This window comes from Anopheles coustani, chromosome 2 (genome assembly GCF_943734705.1).
Source record: "Anopheles coustani chromosome 2, idAnoCousDA_361_x.2, whole genome shotgun sequence".
Taxonomy (NCBI): Eukaryota; Metazoa; Arthropoda; class Insecta; order Diptera; family Culicidae; genus Anopheles; species Anopheles coustani.
In genome coordinates this window covers 94,048,912-94,065,388 of record NC_071289.1, presented here as the reverse complement: position 1 = coordinate 94,065,388, position 16,477 = coordinate 94,048,912, and the positions used below count along the sequence as shown (strand labels likewise).

The window sequence follows — 16,477 nt, the reverse complement described above, 5'->3', positions numbered from 1 at the left end:
ATCCGGAGTGGCAGAAGCAAACGACCGCGGTAATGATGGAAAAGCACGGAAGGCAGAGTGTGATTACCAAAGTCGACCATAAAGAAAGAGGATGCCAATACATCTAACGCCGCCTACTGACAATGTGTTGTCATTGTAGCAATGCAGTCCAAATACACAACTCCCTTCCTCTTCTCAAAAACTTTATTGTGAAAACCGTTCGCATTTGCAATGTTCCATCATCGTGCGCGCATGATGTTTGACGGTCTGTTCGTTTGTGTGTGTGTTTCCGTAATGTTTCTTCTGCCGTTATGAGCTCTTCAACACAACAGAGGAAAAAATGGCATGACATGAGCCTCATGTAACGAAAACGGGGTAAAAGAAAACCGACCACCATGCCCCGTTTCCCTGCTCCATTGGGCTAGCGAAAGTGTGACCATTGAGGAGCGCAATAAGCGCCTCCGTTTCGGTTTGCGATAAGAAAGACTTCGACGAGTGACGAGGAGACAAACCGCAAGGAAATGGACGAGTGTTTGAAGAATGATCTCTCTTTTATTTCCCTTACAGCCGTAACAGCATCAATTTCGAGCGCGCCGAGAACATGAAACCAAGACGAGTGGGAATGTCACGGGGGTATGAGGAGATGGATGGGGCGAACGTTCCCCGTCCGCCCGGCGGGACGACAGCGCCGGCAGGGGCATCTGTGGGCAGTTCGACAAGCGCGACAGGCACGGCAGCTCCACCCACCGGAGGAACGATGCTGGCAGGCGTTGCACCGGAGTTTGAGCTGGCCTCGGTTAGCGTGGTGCCGGACGACACGTACACAGTGACGCAAGCCGTGAACGCCCTCGGATTCGGCTGGTTCCAGGTGAAACTGTCGCTGTGTGTCGGACTGTGTTGGATGGCGGACTCGATGGAAATGACCATACTAAGCGTGCTGGGGCCGGCACTGCACTGCGACTGGAACATTTCTCGGTACGAGCAGGCGCTGGTCACGACGGTTGTCTTTCTCGGAATGATGCTCAGCTCCACCTTTTGGGGTCATTTAAGTGATCGCTACGGCCGGAAACCGGTAAGGCGGCTTACGCAAACCTTGATCCGTGTTCCGATAACCGATCGCTTTTTTTTTTCCTTTAGGCCTTAACACTGTGCGGTGTCCTATTGTTCCTGTACGGTCTGCTCAGTTCCGTTGCGCCCAGTTTCGGCTGGTTGCTGCTTCTCCGCGGACTGGTAGGATTCGCCATTGGATGTGTACCACAATCGTAAGTGAAATCAAGCACCAGGCCTAAGAACTCTCATACTATTGAATTTCCTTTCTAGAGTCACACTGTATGCGGAGTTCCTACCAACAAAACAACGTGCCAAATGTGTGGTGTTACTGGACGTAAGTGGACCATCATCCAAGGACATCTGAATCTCATGATCGTATCGGTTAATTCCTTTGTTATGTATTGCAGTGTTTCTGGGCTCTGGGGGCATGCTTCGAGGTGGCCCTTGCTCTGGCCGTCACCCCAACCCTCGGCTGGCGATGGCTCCTTGGTTTATCCGCTGCACCGCTGTTCATCTTTGCCATAATTACACCGGTAGGCATGAATTCCCTCCTACTCCCTGGTGGATCTGGTTTCAACTGACGAATGTTTGCACGATCCCCTTCTATTTACAGTGGCTTCCGGAATCTGCTCGCTATCACGTCACGAGCGGGCAAAGCGATAAAGCTCTCGCAACATTGGAGCAGATCGCGAAGGACAATCGCCGGCCAATGCTGTTGGGTCGGTTGGTCGTCGAAGGGCCCAGCGGTTCCCGGGGCAGTTTGAAAGCGCTCCTTGGAAGCTCCCTGCGACGGACGACGCTGTTGTTGTGGTTCATTTGGATGTCGTGCGCGTTCTGCTATTACGGACTGGTGCTGATGTCGACAGAGCTGTTCGGGGGCAAAAACAAGACCATGGGGGACGGAGACGACACGATGACTTCCGGCTGCCAGCCACTTGCGACGACCGACTACATGGACCTGCTATGGACGACGTTAGCCGAGTTTCCGGGCATCTTTGCGACAATCTACGTGATTGAGAAGTTTGGTCGCAAAAAAACGATGGCCCTACAGTTCCTTTTGTACGCGGGTTGCGTCTTGATGATTACCGTAACCGACGTGTAAGTCGCCTCCAGCCGAGCCACGGTAACACAATCAGCTATAATGCTTGTTCTCCTCCTTGTAGACGGATATTCCTGACCATCATCCTGTTCATGGCACGCGGTATCATCGCCGGTCTGTTCCAAGCGGCATATGTCTACACACCGGAAGTCTACCCGACAGCGCTCAGATCGATCGGGGTGGGCGGCTGTTCGGCACTGGCGCGACTCGGTGCTATGGCCACTCCTTACGTAGCCCAGGTGCTATTTCAATCCTCAATATGGAGCGCAGTCGCTGTGTATGGCATATTTGCAGCTTGCGCCAGTGTGGCTTGCATGTTACTACCCTACGAAACACGTGGTGCCGATCTGGCACATTAATCGACGGTTCGAGCTGTCCAACTTACCCCCTCACCCATCAACAGAGATACCTCTAACGCGCCGCGATCGGCGTTTCGATTTGTTTTGTTACTTTTCCCCGAGGAGAAGCGCGTTTTTACATGGTTATCATGTCGTTTTTCTATTGTGCGCTCGTGTTTACATGTGTGTGTGTTTGTGCGTGTATGAGTTTTGTGTGTGTGTGCGTGTGTGTACGTTCTACGAGATTGGGATGGCGTTTTTCTTACTTTTTTGTACATATATAATCCGTCCGAGTGGAATTCTACCGATACTGTGTTTAGTAGCGATCGGTTATTTATTTAAATATTTATTTATCATCAGACAATAACAACCTTAAGTCTTGTAACTACGTGACGAACGTGTTATACAGCCCGTGGCTGTGGGGCTGTAACCAAATCGTGCTGTTTCACATACTTTACCAACCGAACGATGGAGGACGGTGTAATGCCTTGTATCCGGCTGGCGGCTGCAATCTAACGGAAAAGAAAGAAAAATACTCGTTAGAGCTTATAATAATAGTTTTCAATAGAAAATTTCGTGTACCGTTTGAGGTTGAATGTGGAGAAGTTTTTCCTGTTCTTCGAAGGAAAGATTCAGTGATTTTCTGAAAAGAAAAATACTTATCAAATGTAATCGTTGATCAACGACAGCTTATACAAAAACGCTTACGATAGATAGTCGATGGCCACTGGTATTCGAAGATTTTCGTTACGCTGCACTTCCTCAACTTCGCGCGACTGGTCTTCGATGGAAAGACTGTACAGAGCTTCGATCTTCAACCGTCGGCACAGTTCCGGATCGTCCAGAATCCATCCGAGCACGGACGGTTCCACCGCACACAAACGTTCGGTCGTGATTTCATCGTTGGATATGGCTAGCATCTCGAAGGCACTCTTGTATACGCTAGCCTTCGCTGGTGGCAGACGCATCGCTGCCCGCCATTGATTGCTTCCTCGCTTGATGTCCTGCAGCAACTCGATGGCCCTGGCAAGTCGTTCCCGGATGGACACGGTACGATGATAGCGGTCTTCCGATACGAGACCTACGGCGTAACCTTTCTCCGTGAGCCGAAGGTCGGCATTGTCTGGTCGCAGGCTAAGCCGAAACTCGGCTCTGCTTGTGAACATCCGGTACGGTTCGTTCGTTCCGAGCGTCGTCAGATCGTCCACAAGCACACCCAGGTACGATTCGGTACGACTCACGGTGAGCGGTTCCTTCGAAAGAGCCTTTGCAGCCGCATTCGCTCCGGCTAGCAATCCTTGTGCAGCTGCTTCCTCGTACCCCGTCGTTCCGTTAATCTGGCCGGCAAGAAACAGGCCCCGAACGCGCTTCGTCTCGAGAGTCGGAAACAGTTCGCGAGGATCGACAAAATCATACTCGACACCGTAGCCCGGTCGGACGATCTCTGCCGCCTCGAGCCCCTTTAAACAGCGTACGAGTTCGACTTGCTCCTCCTCGGGAAGCGTACAGGAGAGCCCGTTCGGATAGATCAGCTCACTGTCGAAACCTTCCGGCTCGAGCCAAACTTGGTGCTGTTTGACCCCGAACCGCAACACCTTTGATTCGATCGAGGGACAGTAACGCGGACCGGTCAGCTCCTCGGTGACGTGTCGGTTACGGTGCAGATTGCGCCGTACGATTTCGTTCACTTTCGGTGTGGTTTGTGTGAGGAAACAGTCCAGCTGCTCGGTAGCCTCGAGCCACACACGGTCGTTCAAGAATGAAAAGGGAACCGGTGGATTATCTCCCGGATGTCGTGTCAACGTCTCGAACCGTATCGAATCCCGGTGGATGCGTGGTGGAGTTCCGGTCTTCAGCCGACCCAGTCGGAACCCAAGCTCCTCGATACTTTTGGCCAGGCCCACAGCCGGTTCATCTCCTATGCGGCCGGCGGGACGTGTTTCCAGCCCGATGTTTATCTGGCCACGCAAGAAAGTTCCCGTCGTGATGACGAGACTGCTGGCCGTTACTGCCTCACCGTTCGCCAATCGAACTCCAGCCAACCTAGGACCCTCATCACTGCTGCTCCGGTGGAGTACGATATCCTCGACCGAAGCTTCGACGATGGTCAAATTCGGAGTGTGGTCGAGAGTTTGCTGGACTTCCTGCTTGTACAGCTTTCGATCAATCTGCGCCCGTGGACCCCACACTGCGGGGCCTTTGCGCCGATTGAGCACCTTGTATTGGACTCCACTGCGGTCACAGCATCTCGCACACACCCCATCAAGTGCGTCCACCTCGCGGATCAGATGGCCCTTACCGATGCCGCCGAACGAAGGATTGCACGACATCTCGCCGATGGTGGACCGTTTCTGTGTGACGAGTAGTGTCCGGGCACCCATCCTAGCAGCAGCACAGCATGCCTCCGTCCCGGCGTGACCGCCACCGACGACAATCACGTCATATTCGGCACACTTTTCTACCGTCGGCGAAGAAGACGTCCATCGTAACCCGCCGGTGGATATGCTGCGATGGAAGGACCCGAAAACAATCCGTAAGTACCTTATCAGTATATACCACACAAGATTCTGCTGCGAAAGCGAATGTTCGTTCCTACCTGCGAGGTATTTTAGCGGCCAGCCTTCGCCAAAACACCGGCCGTAACATTTCCGAAGGATTCGGTATAGGAAAACGTAAACAAACGTGTGATGTCAACAAACTGTCTAGTGTTTCCTCTGCACCCATAGGTCCGACCTGTTCCCAACAAAGGATCGGTGTATCAAGTTCCATTTGTATTTTTGAACAATCGAGATCACCACGCCGTGAAGGATTGTAAATTAATATAGGAGCGAAATACATGTCCCAGAGATAGGACTAATGCTAAATTTAAGTAATAAATGTGAAATCAATATTCAAGAACCTCGTGAAACTCACTTAGCAATTTTGTAATTTTTTTGCATTTTGTTCGTTTCGCCCGGAAACACGTGGTAGTGGCAGTTATGTGTTTAAAAACTAAAACTCATAGAGCTTTTTTATTAACAGTCAATTTTGTAGGTTTTTTTTAAATTTGTTTTAAATAAGCAGTTTTATAATTTAAAATGAGCTTATTTTAACATAATGTTAACATTCATCTCATCTCCTAGGCAAGGCGTGTTAGAAACACACACTTCAGTCCGGATTTGGAGCCCCATCGGCGCTTATCAATGGATCGAACAGTCTGGTGAGTGATATATGTCCGGGTGTTAGATGATCTCGTTGTGCACGCGTTGCTGGCCGCTGTTTGTGTTTTGCGTTTTACAAACAGATCAATATCCAGAACAGACCAGCCACTGGAAAGCCTCACCTACCTTTCGGTTTCGTCTAGTGGCGACAATCAAGTGGCTTATTCAGCCCGAAATCCAGCGTTCTATTAGCTGCTTCGAAAACAAAGCCGCGCGATCGGAAGAGTTACGAGCCCGAAATGAACCGCGCATTGTTGTATCGATCTTCCCAATGAACAGGTGCTTTTAGCAAACATTCCATCTGCTCTCGCTCTGCCCTCGCCGGGGCAAACGTGGGTATCCCGTATTCGCGAATGCACCCTCCGTCCCCTAGAGTGCGATCGTATCGACGGGGGGCCGTGTTGAGCTCATCTCGGTGCCGTTCGGTGTTCATAACGTTTATTGCGATCGACGCGCAAACATCGCTTTTCCATCGCTGGCAAAGGTGCCCGACGTTTTGCCTTGCAAACGCACGTATACCACGTTTTCCCCCGCGAGACGCGAGAACCGTTCCGCCTTCCGCCCTCGAGACCGATGTGAACTGGCGGGGGAGTCTGTGCTGAAACAATTGTGACGAACAAATGATCCGATCGCGATCTCTTTTTTTTAATGCGAGTGTAAAATATCCAACGTCACGATTTTATTGCTGGTGGTTTTCTAAGTGTGCAAATATTTTCATTGAAAAACAACAATTTTGTGTACAATTCTTCGTGAAAGTTTAAAGTGATTAGTTATTTTGTTATGCTCCCGTACGCCTGTACTGTTTCAAAAGGGGTTCTTTTCTAAACACGTGTGCAAAAACCGTGAAAATCGAGGAAGCAAAGATTTCAAGGATCCGGAAAACACTTGACTCCAGATTTCGCCGCGAATGACATTGAATTTTGGAATCGCACGTCGTCGCGGACGTCCTCGTGGGTGAACCGTTGCACATCGCCTCCGCCTCCTTCTAGCTGGCGCAGCCTTGCCTTGCTGCCGTCTGATGAATGACCAACCAACATCAGCAAGAGCAGCAGCCGAAGGAGCAGAAGCAGCAGGCGATTGCAATTACTATTCGGGACACATGCACCACGTCTGAAGGAGTCACGGGCGAACGGAAAGTGAAGCTAATCGTCAATCGATCGTCCCCGGCGTCCCCTCCGATGGCCGACCCGAATTTGGTGCCCCCCGGGCCGACCCACCCGACGGGGCCGATGCTTCCCCATGGCTCCCCTTTGCCAATGCCGACAATGGCGCAGAAAATCACCGACAACCACAGCAGTCACCACTACCAGCTCCAGCAGCAACAGCATCAACTTCAGCAACAACACTTCCAACAATATCACCAAGCCATCCAGCCAACATCGCAACAACAGCAGCAGCACGACGCGTTCATGATCGTCAGCATTTGCCTTGGCTCGTTCATCCTCATCTTCGCAATCGTGTACTTTGTAAGGTAAGCAAGTTACCACCGCCACCATCGTCGTCGTCGTCGTCGACGTCGTTGTTACGCCGTTCGCCAATTTGCGCCATTTGCCAATCGCCGGTGGTCGGCATTGACTCCATCGATGTGTGGCCTCCAGCGTATGCAATCGACGAATCGAGCATATCGATGATCGCTTTATTAGAAACTGCCCGAATGCGCTGCACCATTGCCACCTAATCGGTCACCTACAACGACGCTTGTTCTTTTTCACTTCCCCTCGCTCACTCTCCTCGTCTCAAGATCCTTTGAAAGTGTGACACGCCGGTGGCGGTGTACAAGATCTATCGATGGTTTTTTGCACGCTGCTCTATCGATATGGCACGTGTGAATCGACGCGAATGGCACGTGTCGTCTATATATACCATTTTATCTCACAATTATCAATCACGTTTTTGATATCACTATAGTGCCAAAATTTCGTATTATTGATGCAATGCCGTAACACACGCACCATGTTTTAAAAACTGACCCAAACGGACCAAAGATAGGTAGTAAATAATAGTATTTGAATCGACCAAGCTCTTGTTGGACAGACTGTACTAAACGTAATTCGGCTCTTGATAAAACAAACCGACGTGCCTACTACGTCACGGGAGAACCTGGAATGTGTTTGGTGCGTTTTACGACAACAACGACCATGAGAAAGATAAGATAGCTTGTGTATCATTGAAGCATTTTTTGGTTTATTCCAAAACCGTCTGTGCTTCCCGGTTAGTATGCCGTCGAAGACCAATATTTGACCAGTTGCTGTATTGCGTCTCATTGCGGTCGTTCACTTCATTAATAAGTTAGTCTGTCTCCGTGACCGGTGCTAGCGAAGGAAAGGAGAAAATCATCGTTAATCGGCGACGATTGTTAAAACATGTACGTATGGTTCTGAGGTCCGTCCCATCTGGCCCATGGCCCAATGACAGGACGACAAAAACGGTGTTTGAAAAGCTCCATCTGTTCGGAAGGCCTCGTCAGTGGCACGCAGATGTGGTGTGTGGTGATGGCGTCCGACGTCGACTTTGGCTCGAACCTACCCCGGCATGCGCACACTCGTTTAATTATACGCTAGCTTCCCCCCCCCCACCCCCGCCTCAGCCGCTCCGACCGCAAAGCGATGCCGAGATGCGAATGATAGGAAAGATCATAGGCCGTAATTATGGTGAATTCTATTGTTTTTAGCGCAGCGAAAGCGCGGGGGGAGTTCTCTGGACCTAGGAAACTAATCGGATGAATCTCGCAAATCATCGCATCACCGCACAAAACGCTCCCATGTGCCGTAGTTAGATGCACTTTGTGCCCGAATGACTCCCTAAGCTGGAGCTGCCAGCACTCCAATCGGCCAGCAGTTGCGTGAGCATCGAGCACATGGCGGAGGCTTGCAACGGCTTGCCAATGACCCCGAGGCAAGGGCGAAATGCTCGATTTTCCCGGAACAATGGTTACATTTGAAGCTGATACTGTAGTCGAGTGTTTTAATTTTTATTAGTAATCGTGGCCAATGCTACACGCATGTTGGATCTACTATTCCTGAGGAGGAGCAGGAGGATAAAATGATATGCCAAAGAAAGAAGTGATTTGGACAGTATCTCGGCACTGGAACGTTCCTGCAGCATGCTGGCGAGTGATTCGGCTTATCTTAGTCCATTCACGAGTTTTTCAATGGTCACTCAATTGCCTTACAGTTTTGGCTGATAAGACGCAGAAGAAAAAAATATTGACGATCATTGGACAACTTCCCGATGCGTGTGGAACAAAAATCTATGCCATTGAACCCTTGCCGTTCCCGATGGTTCCAAATCACACTTATTAATTTGATCATCTAGTTATTCTGCGTAATATTTTATCGGATGTCACGCGATTCCTCGTGACGTGAACATCATTAACCCCCGGTTTTGCCCCCTTTGGCCCTTTGAAAATGGTTTAGAATAACAAATTAAATTCCAATTTGCCGTTGGGTGGTAAGCGCATTTACTAGCGTTGCAACGCGTGAGACACTAATATGCTAATTTCGGAGCGCAACACAGACTTCAATTATTCATCCATCAGCAACGCAATCATCATCACATCCTCTCGTTGGCAATGCGTGGATTAGAAGTCCCTTAATTGAATGTACATCATCATTTTTTATGTTTCGTTTGTAAAGAAATTAGTTTCCACCATACCTCGATAAACGATTTCATGTTTTTTTTATCCGTCCAACAGGAAATTCTTTCAGGGAGGTCAGTTCAAGAACAAAGACATTCGATTGGATGCGAAAGTAGTCATCATAACCGGAGCGAATGCAGGAATCGGAAAGGAAGCCGCCATAGTGAGTAGTATCGTGCGATATTCTAACCTAAGGAGAGATCTAACCGTGCCTTTTTATTAGGAATGTGCCAAGCGAGGGGCACGTGTGTACATGGGCTGTCGTGATCCGGCCCGGATGGAGAAGGCCCGCCAGGAGATACTGGATAAATCGGGAAGTCAGAATGTGTTCGGGCTCGAGCTTGACCTGGCCTCGTTCGAGTCGATCCGAAGCTTCGTAAAGACGTTCCTAAGCATGGAGCGGCGGCTGCACGTGCTGATCAACAACGCGGGCGTAATGGCCTGCCCGAAGAGCTACACCAAGGAAGGCTTCGAGATGCACTTTGGCACGAACCACTTGGGCCACTTTCTGCTCACCAACCTGCTGCTGGACGTGCTGAAGCGGTCCGCCCCGAGCAGGATCGTGACAGTCTCTAGTCTGGGCCACAAGTGGGGCCGCATCAACAAGGATGACATCAACGCTGAGAAAGACTACGGCGAGTGGGACGCGTACACGCAAAGCAAGCTCTGCAACATTCTCTTCTCGCGCCATCTATCCAAGCGACTGCAGGGCACGGGCGTCAACACGTACGCGCTACATCCAGGCGCCATCAACACTGAGCTGATGCGACACCTAAACCCTTGCTTAAGGTACTAAACCCGCCACCTCCTGCCCTTGCTTAGTCAACACAATAGTATACATTTTTTGCCTCCTTGCAGAACCATGGCTAAGCCTGTCTTCTGGGTGTTCTTCAAGACGCCCAAGTCGGGCGCCCAGACAACTTTGTACTGCGCCATGGAACCCACGATCGCATCCCAAACGGGACTTTACTATAGTGACTGCAAGCAGAAGGAACCGGAACCGCACGCAAAGGATGACACCATGGCAGAGTGGCTTTGGAACATCAGCGAAAGGCTAACCGGGCTCACGAACTGACGAGTTCAGTAAACCGGCTGTTCTAGCGTTATTCGTTGTTTAGGGAAATATAAAACCAACCTGCAATCTGTTAAAAATCTGGTTCTTTACGGAACAGCACTAGGTAGTGATATCACCTCTTTACGTTGAACTTAGTCTCGCTCCCCGACGATTGAGAGTGCAGTTTAACAATGTTTTTTCATGTTCTTTCCCTCCTAGCTGAACTGTGTGATTGATAACGCACGTGGACTGAACTGGACGGATGATTACCGACAGGCTCGAATAACAAATGAGTCGCAGCAGCATTATCAGCTTGCGAGTTTCTTCTCTCGCTCTCTTTTAAAAGAAAGCAAAACACAGTCCTGTTTAACTCGTGGGGTCAAACGTTACAGTGAAAGGTTGGAGCCACTTACAGAGTCCCGTAGGCTAGGAAGGAACCCAAACAGTTTCATACTGTTTTAACTCTACTCCCAGATCGAATGCACTGATACACTCGTTCGTGATAGGAACAGGAAACACACTCGTTTTAACGATTGAATGGTCCATTTATTTCACCGAATCACAACACCTTTTCATCACTCATTATCGTGTGATAGGGTAACGTCACGAGCGCCGAAGAATGCCAGAGAGTTACTTGCGACCGGAATTGCTCTGTAATAAATTAAACAGAGGACGCGAATTGTAGGATTTCCAAGACTCTTAGGGTGGAGTAGAAACTTACCGCACACGGAGATCCTTTTCTCACGTATCGGAAGAGAGACTCGACCAGGTTGGCCGGGGTGGATTCATCGCACTGCTCCAGCTCGCGCACCATGCAGTTTTGCAGCTTCGTAAAGTCCCTTGGTGAATTATGGGAAAAAAACGTCCAGCGTGAACAAAGCGAAACATGGTGGTTTCCATAGAAGAATACTTACTCGCATTGCTTGGGGCCGAGCACCAGCTTCGGGATGCTGGTTAAGGTGGTCTCCGGAACGTACCCCGAGAATGTGTTATTGACGCAGGCGATCAAATCATCCTTCTGCTCGAGGAAGCACTCAGGACCTTTCTCGGCAATAAACACTGGAGGTGGAGGTACGAGAAGGATTGAAGTTCTCAGACATTTTAAACGATCAAACACAACCCCATCGAACGCGATCACTTACGTGCAATCTGATCCCCATCCTTGTGGCAGACGAAGTTGAGCAGATTCTTGAAGATGTCCAAGCCCGACGTTTTGAAGACTTTCTCTTCCGACTCCAGACACGGGTCGACTGCGTTGGCGAACGTGTTTACACACTCGATCAGCGTCGATCGTTTGCGGCAGTATTTGTTGAAGACGGTGTCCAGATCGCCGGTTGGTTTGGCCGCTTCCACTTCCTGCTGAAACTGATCAATATCGATCAGCCCTTGGCCGCACTCGAAAAACGTTTGGGCGGCGGATTTGGCATTGTCGTACGCGTCGGTCGGTGCCCCAGCCGCCGTGCATTTGTCCCGCAGAAGCTTCTCCACCTCGTCCATGGACGGAAGCGGAAGATTCGCTGGCAGACGCTCGCGTATAGCGTCCACATCGATTTGGTTCGACACGTCGGCGATCGCGTTAGCTGCTGGTGGCAAGTTGGCGTAAAAAGGCACACTTTGAATCGAGGGCTCGAAAGGATGGCCGCTATCAATACTCACCGATAAAAGCTAACAGAGCGAAGCGGAGAAGGTTTTTTGCAAACATTATAGAAAGTTCTAGCTAGACCGCACGAAGTTATACCATACGTCCACCGAGCGTGGTGTGCTTGCCGGGAGTTACTGAGCTGATCACAAACCGTATTGGCTTATATACGTCGGTGGTTCGATTTCGCCTCAAAGGTCGTGATCTGTGATCAGCATCCGTCAGCTCATGCATCCGAACACGGTGCGCTCGTAATCGTAATAATAAACTGATATGAACAACGGCGACTAAGGAAATGGACCCGTATCAACGACTCCCGACCAGGGTACAAACTGCTCAAGTAGATGATCGTGGAACGGGATGCGTCCGCGTACTAACGAACCGCTTGGTACGGAAGCTTCCGCTACCACGGTTCGTTATCTACGTACCGTATACGATGGACCTCAATTGAGAATTATTAGCTAAGGCCATGCCCAATAAAAGTACAACTTCTCCCGCCTGACGGCATGGCTTGCAATTGTAAGGTGCTCAAATACGCGCGTTCCCTATCCCTATGTTTTATCCGCTGCGTTTTAACTCAGTTCACTGAGAAGCGAAGCAAATGGTACAATCACAAACAAAGTTGACTATGGGACAACATATTTCGCTTTTAACCAAGCAGCTCTCGACCTTCTTTAGTGTGTATCGTCATCTTAACGGCGTGCTACGGGTTGTAAGGAATTGTCCTGAAAATACGCAATTGGAGGTTATTAACATCCAAACACATGATGGAGGCCGACATAGCGGAACTTGGCAGGTGAGATTGATTCTTTGGAACCCTAAGCAATATTTTCCTTCAAACCACAACCAAGGTGGTTGACTATTTCATTTTTATTTTCGTTATGTGTTAATACTTTTGGGGTTTTTTTTTATTTCAGCAATCTTTCGGATCTTTCCATTCAAAACCAGCTAAGTGATACAGACTGCGGTAGCGACATATCCGGAGGGGACTTGGATGAGATTTTCAATACTTCTGAAAGTTCTGAAGAAGATGAATATGTTACGGATGGATCGAATAACTGCCAAGTAAATTCGAATATAGTTGGGAAGAACAATTCCGGCTCAACAGAAAATAGCTCTAACGGATATGATTCGGACAAAAAGGAAGGTTCTAGTGAATGCAGCGACGAAACACTTACAACTAGCATCGACGAAGAGGAGGATGTCCCGGAGGTGGATTCAAAAGTCGAATCGACTGATCGTGGAGGTGGTGATGCTGATCTACATTTTGTAAGCGTTTACAAGATTTTTCAAGTGAACCTTTAATTCCATGTATGTAAACTTTTCTTGTCGATTTCATCAGAATTATGATGTTGTGACCGTTGCGGATGAAGGCACAAGCTGCGGAACCATAAAAGTTAAAATTCTTACCAGGAAACGCCAGCATGATCCAGAGGCCTACCAAAAGTGGATACTAGCGAAAAAGTAAGTTACGTGTTGCCAAAACAAGTCATAAGGTGAGTAAATAAAAAATGCGGTTTCGTTTTCAGTGAAGAAATCCGCCAAAAACGTGAAATGGAAAAACTTCGTGCCCAGGAAGTAGAAGAGCAAAGGCGACGCGAGGAAGAAAAACGGATGGAAATCAACAACGCCAAGGTTCAACAGTGGATGCAACGTAAGAAACAAAATGCGTCCCAGGGAACAAAGCCAACTTCACTTCAGGCAACCACCCCATCCTGTACCGAGCAGTTTATTCAAAACAATGCGGATGTCCGGTTTAAGACATGGTTGAAAAGAGTCAAACAACAAGAAGAAGGTAAGGCGAATGTTTTCTATTATTGGAATTATTATAAAACCGTCATCGATGTACATTCCGCAGAAAAAAGGGCAAAAGAGATCATGCAAGAGCAACTGCAAAAGCATGCACGTGATTATAAAAAGAAGGTTTCGGAGGAAATCTATAAAGAATGGTTGAAATCGTCCAAGAACAAACCGCGTCCGGTACCCTTGAACCAAGGGCCGCATACATTGCGGGGAACTGTTTCGAAGATTTTCGTCAACCCACAGCCATGGAAAAGTCCCTGCGATGAGGGCTCGAACTAACATCCAAAGCCATTCGTTTCTTTCGTCCAAATTTGCTTTAAACTGATATTTTTTTAAAATATATATCTATTTTGTCCACAGCACCTATTCATTCAATTGCCCGGCAGAAAGATGCATTAGAGTTTGTTCGATTAAAGCCACTTCCAAAAAGACCCTGCATTTCCTAGTTAAAATTCCCTAAATGAAACCAGACGTGGTTTCACCTTCTCTCCGATGAGCATCACAATAAAAATAGGAACGGATGTTGCAATGATCGAATGGATGTTTAGCGACCGAGTATGCTTGCAATCAGTGCCATAATCCAAGTCGAAATAATTATGCTGTGGTATGATGGCTTGGTAAGCTCTCCAGCACCGTGGGCCTGCTTTCTTGGGGTGGCTTCCTGCAAAAAAAAAAAGAAGTTTCGTTAATGTTGACTAACATCCAGCTTTCTCGTTAGCGCGTGGAAACTTACTCCCGTCAAATTGGCACAAGGGGTTTCTCGGCGCACGAACTTAAACAATGATTCAACCAAGTTCGCTGGTGTAGACTCTTTGCAGCCTTCCAGGACCTGTACCATACACTCCTGAAGTGTGGTCATTTCGCTGCAGCAGAAGATAAGTTAAGCATCATCTACCAGCAGGGACCGATGGCAACGGTATATACTTACTCGCACTGCTTTTTCCCCATGACAAGCTTTGGCAATTCATTCGTCGAGGAAGAAGGGGTATCGTCGTTCAAATATCCGGACAACGTTTTGTTGGCGCAGTCGATTAGAGCATCTTTCTGATCGGAGAAACATTCTGGCCCTTCCTCTGCAATGAATACTGTCGAAACAGACGTACAAGCGTAAAGCAAAAATCTTTCTTAAACACCATTTTACTTACATGCAATCTGATCTCCATCTTTGTGGCAAACAAAGTTCAGCAATCCGTGCACAATGTTGACCAATACCACTTTGCTCTCTCTTTCGTCACTATCCAGGCAAACATCGATCTTGTTAGCGAAGGTATCGACACATTCGATAGCAGCGGACCGTCTGCGACAATACCTGGCAATTGGAGAATTGGAAACAAAGTAAGGCTTACCGATATGAACCCATGTCATTGCAGCATGTATGCTTACTTGTTGAACACGGTATCCAAATCACCAGTGGGTTTGGCTTTCTTTATCTCTTCCGGCAGACTCTCGAAATCGACGAGATCCTTCATGCATTCGCCAAAGTTTTGCGCGGCCTGTTCAGCTTCGTCGTACGAGGCACCGCTTCCGGCTACCTTTGAACACTTATCCTTGACGTGAGCCAGTATATCTTCAATCTTCGGTAGTGTCACGTTCTTCAGTTCTGGTGGAAGTAGGTCTGCGAAGACTTCGTCTTTCAGCTTATTTATATCAACGTCCTTTAGCTTATTAATATCAATGTCCTGCAGGTTTATCGTATCCTTCGCATCTTGCGCGAGTACTGCTGCTGGCTGAAATGCTGGGAAAAACAACACATTTTAAGCCCATTTAAAAGTATGAAACATCGGTGGAAAGATTGCTGGCTTGTTTCGTCTAATCGACTACCCTTCATGTGCCACTGGTTCAGAGTTACATACAATGAACTTTGAGCGAACAGTGATTGTTATCACCATGCCTTATCATCGTAACGACGTTTACTTCAGGCCGTCAGACGCCAAACTTGTGAGTAACAATACCAGTTTCGTATGCTAACCTACGTTCGGTTAAATAATTGAAGCCTTAGCTTAACTTACCCAATAACACACCCAATGCACTTAGTAACACATATGAAGAACGTTTTTCAAAGTACATCTTGGCACTAATTGCGTCCACGGCAAATAGTTCTGTTCCCACGACGTTTCCGCGAACGTATACCCGTCCAACAGCCACAACACAAATGATCAACGACACGTTAAGTAACGCGCGGGTGGAAGCTCTTGTTCGATTTCTTATCGCCAAGCCGATTATGCAGTAATCTCGCGATACCTGTAGACGGAGAGCTGAATATAGATCGTGTTAGTATTGATGGAATGCGAGGGAAACCTTCGATACAGGCAGGCAATTTAATGCCCCCAGAAGGTCAAATTACAGATTGCACAGGCAATGTCGTCACCATCTTGTACGCTGGAGAATTCTTGCTGCACAAGCTTAAATTATTACAGGCAAAATGTTTGCTCGTTTCGCACAAAAAAGTTAATTTAACAGACAGCGATGGATGGACGGATGGCGAGAATTTACGATCGACTCGTTATAATGAGTCATAAAACAAGCAAAATAAGCACTTTAGATGCTTTTTACAACATACCGCACGAACGACCACAACCGTCAACAAACAAATGCGAACTGACAGCTGTGACTCAAAACAGTCGGCTCGACTAGACCAAAGCCCCACATATTATACAGGTGAAGCATAATGTTCCGCA

At 48.3% G+C, this 16,477-nt stretch overlaps 6 protein-coding genes across 8 annotated transcripts; 3 read left to right on the top strand and 3 right to left on the bottom strand.

Moving 5' to 3' along the window:
* Positions 1-580: 580 nt before the first annotated feature.
* LOC131265610 (synaptic vesicle 2-related protein) lies at positions 581-2,487 on the top strand. Its single transcript, XM_058267895.1, has 6 exons — positions 581-1,051; positions 1,117-1,241; positions 1,300-1,363; positions 1,437-1,562; positions 1,643-2,127; positions 2,193-2,487. Exons 1-6 carry the CDS (start codon positions 581-583, stop codon positions 2,485-2,487), a joined length of 1,566 nt encoding a protein of 521 aa, XP_058123878.1.
* A 279-nt stretch (positions 2,488-2,766) lies between these two features.
* LOC131262903 (protein MTO1 homolog, mitochondrial) lies at positions 2,767-5,112 on the bottom strand. The gene is made up of 4 exons (XM_058264997.1): positions 5,063-5,112; positions 3,175-4,971; positions 3,049-3,109; positions 2,767-2,978 (listed from the first exon to the last, which is right to left on the bottom strand). Exons 1-4 carry the CDS (start codon positions 5,110-5,112, stop codon positions 2,868-2,870), a joined length of 2,019 nt encoding a protein of 672 aa, XP_058120980.1. The 3' UTR covers positions 2,767-2,867.
* A 1,576-nt stretch (positions 5,113-6,688) lies between these two features.
* LOC131265381 (retinol dehydrogenase 12-like) lies at positions 6,689-10,378 on the top strand. The gene is made up of 4 exons (XM_058267639.1): positions 6,689-7,137; positions 9,361-9,466; positions 9,527-10,092; positions 10,162-10,378. The coding sequence occupies exons 1-4, from the start codon at positions 6,689-6,691 to the stop codon at positions 10,376-10,378; spliced, it is 1,338 nt and encodes a 445-aa protein (XP_058123622.1).
* A 503-nt stretch (positions 10,379-10,881) lies between these two features.
* Positions 10,882-12,215, bottom strand: LOC131263933 (27 kDa hemolymph protein). Of its 2 annotated transcripts, none has more exons than XM_058266220.1 (5): positions 12,014-12,215; positions 11,500-11,940; positions 11,272-11,416; positions 11,079-11,196; positions 10,882-11,008 (listed from the first exon to the last, which is right to left on the bottom strand). In XM_058266220.1, the coding sequence occupies exons 1-5, from the start codon at positions 12,057-12,059 to the stop codon at positions 10,988-10,990; spliced, it is 771 nt and encodes a 256-aa protein (XP_058122203.1). In that variant the 5' UTR covers positions 12,060-12,215; the 3' UTR covers positions 10,882-10,987. The 2 variants fall into 2 exon arrangements, with proteins under 2 accessions (XP_058122203.1, XP_058122204.1); XM_058266221.1 differs by having other exon boundaries at positions 11,500-11,937; positions 12,014-12,214.
* A 548-nt stretch (positions 12,216-12,763) lies between these two features.
* LOC131265380 (coiled-coil domain-containing protein 34-like) lies at positions 12,764-14,078 on the top strand. Its single transcript, XM_058267638.1, has 5 exons — positions 12,764-12,792; positions 12,914-13,265; positions 13,339-13,460; positions 13,526-13,791; positions 13,855-14,078. The coding sequence occupies exons 1-5, from the start codon at positions 12,764-12,766 to the stop codon at positions 14,076-14,078; spliced, it is 993 nt and encodes a 330-aa protein (XP_058123621.1).
* A 68-nt stretch (positions 14,079-14,146) lies between these two features.
* On the bottom strand, positions 14,147-16,375 carry LOC131263040 (27 kDa hemolymph protein-like). Of its 2 annotated transcripts, none has more exons than XM_058265171.1 (7): positions 16,360-16,375; positions 15,809-16,054; positions 15,183-15,534; positions 14,945-15,108; positions 14,728-14,884; positions 14,533-14,662; positions 14,147-14,460 (listed from the first exon to the last, which is right to left on the bottom strand). In XM_058265171.1, exons 2-7 carry the CDS (start codon positions 15,864-15,866, stop codon positions 14,344-14,346), a joined length of 978 nt encoding a protein of 325 aa, XP_058121154.1. In that variant the 5' UTR covers positions 15,867-16,054; positions 16,360-16,375; the 3' UTR covers positions 14,147-14,343. The 2 variants fall into 2 exon arrangements, with proteins under 2 accessions (XP_058121154.1, XP_058121153.1); XM_058265170.1 differs by lacking the exon at positions 16,360-16,375 and adding an exon at positions 16,144-16,255.
* Positions 16,376-16,477: the final 102 nt, after the last annotated feature.

What these genes read in the sequence shown, in the direction of transcription:
- LOC131265610 (XM_058267895.1), top strand. Translation starts at nt 581, where the DNA reads ATGAAACCAAGACGAGTGGGAATGTCACGGGGGTATGAGGAGATGGAT. An exon ending in ATTGGATGTGTACCACAATC is followed by an intron (nt 1,242 to 1,299) that starts GTAAGTGAAATC and finishes TTTCCTTTCTAG; the next exon opens with AGTCACACTGTATGCGGAGT. An exon ending in TCTTTGCCATAATTACACCG is followed by an intron (nt 1,563 to 1,642) that starts GTAGGCATGAAT and finishes TTCTATTTACAG; the next exon opens with TGGCTTCCGGAATCTGCTCG.
- LOC131262903 (XM_058264997.1), bottom strand. Translation starts at nt 5,112, where the DNA reads ATGTTACGGCCGGTGTTTTGGCGAAGGCTGGCCGCTAAAATACCTCGC. An exon ending in GTGGCCATCGACTATCTATC is followed by an intron (nt 3,110 to 3,174) that starts GTAAGCGTTTTT and finishes TTTTCTTTTCAG; the next exon opens with AAAATCACTGAATCTTTCCT. An exon ending in TCCACATTCAACCTCAAACG is followed by an intron (nt 2,979 to 3,048) that starts GTACACGAAATT and finishes CTTTTCCGTTAG; the next exon opens with ATTGCAGCCGCCAGCCGGAT.
- LOC131265381 (XM_058267639.1), top strand. Translation starts at nt 6,689, where the DNA reads ATGACCAACCAACATCAGCAAGAGCAGCAGCCGAAGGAGCAGAAGCAG. An exon ending in TCGGAAAGGAAGCCGCCATA is followed by an intron (nt 9,467 to 9,526) that starts GTGAGTAGTATC and finishes CCTTTTTATTAG; the next exon opens with GAATGTGCCAAGCGAGGGGC. An exon ending in CACCTAAACCCTTGCTTAAG is followed by an intron (nt 10,093 to 10,161) that starts GTACTAAACCCG and finishes GCCTCCTTGCAG; the next exon opens with AACCATGGCTAAGCCTGTCT.
- LOC131263933 (XM_058266220.1), bottom strand. Translation starts at nt 12,059, where the DNA reads ATGTTTGCAAAAAACCTTCTCCGCTTCGCTCTGTTAGCTTTTATCG. An exon ending in GGATGGGGATCAGATTGCAC is followed by an intron (nt 11,417 to 11,499) that starts GTAAGTGATCGC and finishes CTCCACCTCCAG; the next exon opens with TGTTTATTGCCGAGAAAGGT. An exon ending in GAAAAGGATCTCCGTGTGCG is followed by an intron (nt 11,009 to 11,078) that starts GTAAGTTTCTAC and finishes AATTTATTACAG; the next exon opens with AGCAATTCCGGTCGCAAGTA.
- LOC131265380 (XM_058267638.1), top strand. Translation starts at nt 12,764, where the DNA reads ATGGAGGCCGACATAGCGGAACTTGGCAG. An exon ending in AAGTGGATACTAGCGAAAAA is followed by an intron (nt 13,461 to 13,525) that starts GTAAGTTACGTG and finishes TTTCGTTTTCAG; the next exon opens with TGAAGAAATCCGCCAAAAAC. An exon ending in AGTCAAACAACAAGAAGAAG is followed by an intron (nt 13,792 to 13,854) that starts GTAAGGCGAATG and finishes TACATTCCGCAG; the next exon opens with AAAAAAGGGCAAAAGAGATC.
- LOC131263040 (XM_058265171.1), bottom strand. Translation starts at nt 15,866, where the DNA reads ATGTACTTTGAAAAACGTTCTTCATATGTGTTACTAAGTGCATTGGGT. An exon ending in AGATGGAGATCAGATTGCAT is followed by an intron (nt 14,885 to 14,944) that starts GTAAGTAAAATG and finishes CTGTTTCGACAG; the next exon opens with TATTCATTGCAGAGGAAGGG. An exon ending in CTTGTGCCAATTTGACGGGA is followed by an intron (nt 14,461 to 14,532) that starts GTAAGTTTCCAC and finishes TTTTTTTTGCAG; the next exon opens with GAAGCCACCCCAAGAAAGCA.